Genomic DNA, 5,146 nt, shown 5'->3' on the forward strand with positions numbered 1-5,146 from the left:
TAATATCAAAACCCCTTTATTATAAAGTAGAGAAACAGAACAAGGCCTAATCCGATAGAAACCTCCAAAGCTCTCAATTGCTTGGATGAGTCTTACAACCTAGACTTCATCTCTATATATAATCAAACGTAAAGTAAAACCCTAAGAGAAAAGGAAATAAGAAAAATAGAAATAATCCTAAATAGCTAAATAGCAATATTCGTAACAACATCAAAAGATCAAAACAGGAGTAGAGCAAAAAATCATACTAGCTTCAGTCCCCAGCTCATATCCTCACAATGTCTCACATGAGGAACTAGTTTTCCCGTGTCGATACCCGTTTTTGCTTTACAATCATAGAAAGGAGGCGCGTGGAAACAAGGCTCCATCGACATAGCCCGACCACACGCAGGATCAGGAGCTGTACGGTTCTCGGGTTTATAGAGTATCCAAGGCTTTAAACCTCCAAGACCTTGAGCTACATATCCAAATGTAGACCAAGCACTTGTCACAAGATTATCTGTCAAACTCAAAAGGTACATTTCTGCAAGAGCTTTTCCGTTATGCATCTTTTTTTCTGTCTGCTGATAACCTTCTTGGCTTGGCTGGTGAACACCGATGATTTCTCCAGTCGATGTTGGATATTCCCAATACATACTCTTTAGATTCTCAGAGTAGCCAGAGCTCAAAGATGTGACAAGTACAGCTTTGTGTTTGGGGGTTCTAACTTGGCGAGATCTTTCTACTTGTGAATCTACTTCAGGCAGAAGTCTCTCTTTTTGAGTACAAGATGAAATCTGATCCATCACATGCTGAAATGGACCCGCGCCTACGTCGAATACTCTTACTTGAATCCCAATCTTCTCATCCGCATGGGCTAAGTAAGCTTCATAGTACCTAGTGACTAAGCCCCATACTTGGTTTGTTGGATGAAAAAGATATCTACCTAAGTGATGAAACACAGTCGCTTTCTCCGGGAACAGCTTGTTTAGTTCATCATCGAAACCCGGTATTAGCCATAGAGATGGAACAAAGTAATTGTCTGTTTTGACGATCAACCAAGGTACTTTCCCAATTAAGCTTTGATCTCCTTCACAGAAGAACATCTTATCATGATCTCCATAATCATGTACAAGATGAAGATAAAGATAAGACAAAGTTTTCTCAGTATCAATCGCCTGATTCTTCACCATACCTCCATAACAACGTGAGGATTTCTGATTCAATCCATCAAACTGATCCGTCATAGGGAAATCTAAAGGTAGTAACCACGACATACCAGGAAACGGCTCACAAAAGAGTTCATCCATGTCTTTCCCTCGGTCAACAAGCAAGATTCTATCCGTTAAAAGCGCATAGAGAAAAACCGAAGCTACAGAAAGTATCCTGTTCCCTAACCCGCTAAAAGAAACCCACACAACATATTTGCATTCACCATTGCCATCAATATGGTCTTGATCAAGTTTCTTTAGAGCCTCCTTGTAAGATTCAGTACCCGGACCACATCGCTTGTGAAGCAATTCATAGTTTCTAAGCTTAGAGATGAGATATGGAGAAGGTTTGTAAGGGGACGGTTTACGGTAAAGTACTGATTGGTACCTACTAAGACAAGAACCTTCATCAAAACCAGAAGCTAGTAGTCCTCCGAGAAGCTTATCTGAATCATTTGAATCTACAAAAAAAAAAAACATAATCAAAACAGAATCTAAAACGGGGAAAAAAGGAAACGAACATTCTAAGCTAAAGACCAAACAAAAGAGTCTTGGGACCAACAAAGACTCAATTTTTATGGCAGTTTCCATGAAAACTCCAACTAGCTTATGAATTCACTCCATAAAACATAACCTGGTTTTGTCACCACTCACTGCAGATTCTAAACTATGAATCACAGTAAGCTTAAAACGCAAAACCAAACAATCTTGCTCAGTCTAAGAGAATCATCTTAAAATAAAAAAACAAAAATCTAAAATTGAAATCGAAAAGGAGCTATGGACACATAAAGGCAAATGCTTGAGTGTAAGAACGAGATCTAAACTAATAAAGTTCAAAACTTTGACTTGGATGAACACACATACCGATTTTGGTAACATTGGAGAAACCTCCGCCGTCGAGAACTCTTGCTTCGGCGAAACCCATTATCCGATTTGAATCAGATGGGTGGTGGTTGAAGATCATTGAGAATGCTACTAGTACAGAGCAAAGTATCAAGCAAGTAGTGAAGGTTCTCGTGAGGTTCATCGTACCGGAGCTGAGATACTTCATCGGAACTAGTTCGGAGAAGTTGACGGACTTTGAACCGCCGGTGGTGGTTCTGATCGGAGACGATCTTCTCCTATACGGATTCTGATCCATTGATTGCTCTTGAGGGAGACATAGACAGTCAGTCAGTCACCGACTTCATTACTTTAATTCAGAACTTGTCTCCACGACATTGTTTAGTTGGAAAATATAACATATTTCAATTGAACGTCTTTACTTCTAACATTATTACATTTTACACCAGAAACTTTTTAATGTCCAATTTTGACCCTTAATGTGACATGTTAAAATTCGAAAAAAAAACTAAACTATTCTTCTTGACTGTTATGAACCCATTAGGTGGATGACCATAATAGGCCCATCTTAGGTCCATGTTCTAGACTTACTTGTTTCTCAAGTTCTACTTATTCTCCAAAGTCTTGTATTCCTATATATATTCAATCTTCTTCTATGGAATAATATACAACAATTCTTCCATTCTCTCTTTAGTTTATAACATTGACCAAAAAAATAAGAAATAAAAACAAAAAACCATGTTAAGATTTAATACTTTTTACAGGAATAAGTATAGAGGAAAATCTTCAAATACCATAAAAGGAAATTTGTTATCCAAGAATAACTGTTTTTTGGATATCTTCCTAAGTTTTTAAGATATTATTTCCTAAGAAAATTTTTCATAAATTTATTACTAACCTCATTAAGGGTTTGTTTTAGAGAGGGTTATAAAGCTATTCAATTGTGTTCTTGACTCGCAAACATAACTTCATCTTTCAAAATCAGGCCACAACTATGTCTTCCATGAATCCGAATGCTGAGAGTTCCGAGACCAAAGCAAAAAGCGGTACCGATCTTTCTGCTCATCAAGGAGGAGATTCATCTGTTGATTTGCAAGATCCGAACAAATCTAAAACCGTAAGTTCTGATGATAATAATTTGAATGAAACTAACAAGGAGAATGAGGAAGATTGTGATGAGTGTTCGCTTAGTCGGTTTTTGAAAAAAGGTGGGTGCAAGGATGCATTCGAAGAATCTGTTCAATTTCGGGAAGTGAAAAATGACGGCACGAGTTGTCTAGATGGTAGATTGAAGCTGAATACATGTATGTATGCTTTCGTCGATTACTATGGACAGTATCTGGCAATGCAGAAAGCGATGTTAACTCAGTCCTTAAAGGAGTTGGAGAAAGGGGAGGAGGCTGCGGCTGCGGCGAAGAAAAAAGAAGAAGAAGAGACTAAAGTAAAGTGAGGTGTAATGACTCTCACCAAGAAGTAAAATTCAAAATAAAAATCCCTGACCAAAGGACTGGAAAGGACGTAAAGCGAAGGTAAGGAAGGAAGGTAGAAAAATTACGGAAGGAATGTCCGAGAAATTCTGGACAGATCGAGAGATGGCCGATGGTACCATGTCCCATGTACCATGTACCATTTACCGTATCGGACGTACCAGACGAACGCCGAAGGGAATTCGAGAAAATAAGGGCGGACCGAGAGATGGCCGAGTCGACCGAGACGTACTGGCCGTGTTGCCCGAGACGTACTGCCCGAGTCGACCGTGACGTACTAAGCGGATAGAACCCGAGGAGCCGAGAGAAATTGCCCGAGGAGCCGAGAGAGCTGTCCGGGAAATGCCGAGAGGAGCGCCCGAGCGAGACCGAGGAGACCGAGGAATGCCGAGAACCGTCAGATGAGAGACGGGTTTTGACGAGAAACTTCAGACGAGAGACGGGTTTTACCGAGAGAAATAAAAATTAATTTCTCTCATAAAAATGGACCAATCAGATTACATGCATTATCATGCACTAATAAAATGGAGTTAGTGGATTAAATGGCGATTAGCGATTGGGGAGTGAGAATCACGCTCCACATGCAAACAAGGAGCTTGCCACTTGTCAAGGCGCACTAAAGGAAAAGAGGGAGAGCTCGAGCCTATAAATAGAGGATGTGAGACTTCATTTCTCACATTTTCTCATTTTCTCTCAAACACTTAAACACAAAAGCTTTGTTTTCTCTCAAAGTCGAGAGAGATCGTCGAGAGAGATCGAGAGAGAAAGAGAGATCATCGACGCTTGCGTCAAGGAAAGATCGAGAGGAGAAGTCGCTTGCGTCGAGAGGGAGCCGATAAAAGACGGTGTTGTGTCGAAGCGATCGAGGAGAATCGAGAGTAGACGCTGTTCGCGATCGAAATGATCGAGAAGAGATGCGGTTTTCAATCGAGAGAAAGACGAGAAAGAGATCGAGAACAGACGACGGTTGTGTCGAAAAAGACCGAGAGCGAGACGCACTTATGATCGAAGAAAACCGAGAGAGATTCGGTGGTTGCGGACAAGAGCGGTCGAAGAAGCGGGAAGCTGTTTGACGCGAAGAGGGAGGAGTTTGTCTGATCGAGTGGTGCGGTGAAGTCCAGTAATCATCGACGCGTGAAAGGTTAGTTCTGTGGTTTTGTGTGCGGTGTTGCATGGATCTTTAGATCCTTGCGGTCACCATTTGTGTGTTGCATGTAGACTAGATTCATGGTAGAATCAGTTTAAAGTTGGTGCATGCGAAATATGGTAGGATTCATGCTAGATTCATGTTTAAATGCACATAGAATTTGAGCTAGGAATCACCATGAGAAAATGAATTTGGATGCATTTTAAGTAAGATGGAACACTTAAAATTTGGTTAAGAGGATTGCATGCATGATTAAATTGGTAAAGTTCATTTGAATTATTATCGCATAAATTCGTGGGAGGTTAGCTTAAATGCTTAAACGAATTTTAAAGGATTTAATTGGTTAACTCAAATGAACTTGCATGCTTAATTGGACTAAGAGGATTTAAGAGATTAAATCAAATGGCCTTGCATGCGTAATTTGGACTTAAGGATTTAAGACGGTTAAATCAATTCGGTAACATGCATATTAGAACTTG

General features: G+C 40.1%; 2 protein-coding genes across 2 annotated transcripts; one reads left to right on the forward strand and one right to left on the reverse strand.

Annotated features, from left to right (window-relative positions):
* LOC104779645 (galactoside 2-alpha-L-fucosyltransferase) lies at positions 1 to 2,393 on the reverse strand. The gene is made up of 2 exons (XM_010504028.2): positions 2,055 to 2,393; positions 1 to 1,651 (listed from the first exon to the last, which is right to left on the reverse strand). Exons 1-2 carry the CDS (start codon positions 2,329 to 2,331, stop codon positions 243 to 245), a joined length of 1,686 nt encoding a protein of 561 aa, XP_010502330.1. The 5' UTR covers positions 2,332 to 2,393; the 3' UTR covers positions 1 to 242.
* Positions 3,028 to 3,483, forward strand: LOC104783485. The gene has a single exon (XM_010508635.1). It carries the CDS (start codon positions 3,028 to 3,030, stop codon positions 3,481 to 3,483), a length of 456 nt encoding a protein of 151 aa, XP_010506937.1.

Source organism: Camelina sativa, chromosome 4 (genome assembly GCF_000633955.1).
Source record: "Camelina sativa cultivar DH55 chromosome 4, Cs, whole genome shotgun sequence".
NCBI classification, from domain to species: domain Eukaryota; kingdom Viridiplantae; phylum Streptophyta; class Magnoliopsida; order Brassicales; family Brassicaceae; genus Camelina; species Camelina sativa.

Bases quoted from the DNA above. Each gene is read 5' to 3' on its own strand.
- LOC104783485 (XM_010508635.1), top strand. From the start codon at position 3,028: ATGTCTTCCATGAATCCGAATGCTGAGAGTTCCGAGACCAAAGCAAAA.
- LOC104779645 (XM_010504028.2), bottom strand. From the start codon at position 2,331: ATGGATCAGAATCCGTATAGGAGAAGATCGTCTCCGATCAGAACCACC. The intron at 1,652-2,054 runs GTATGTGTGTTC...TTTTTTTTGTAG, and splicing joins CTCCAATGTTACCAAAATCG to ATTCAAATGATTCAGATAAG.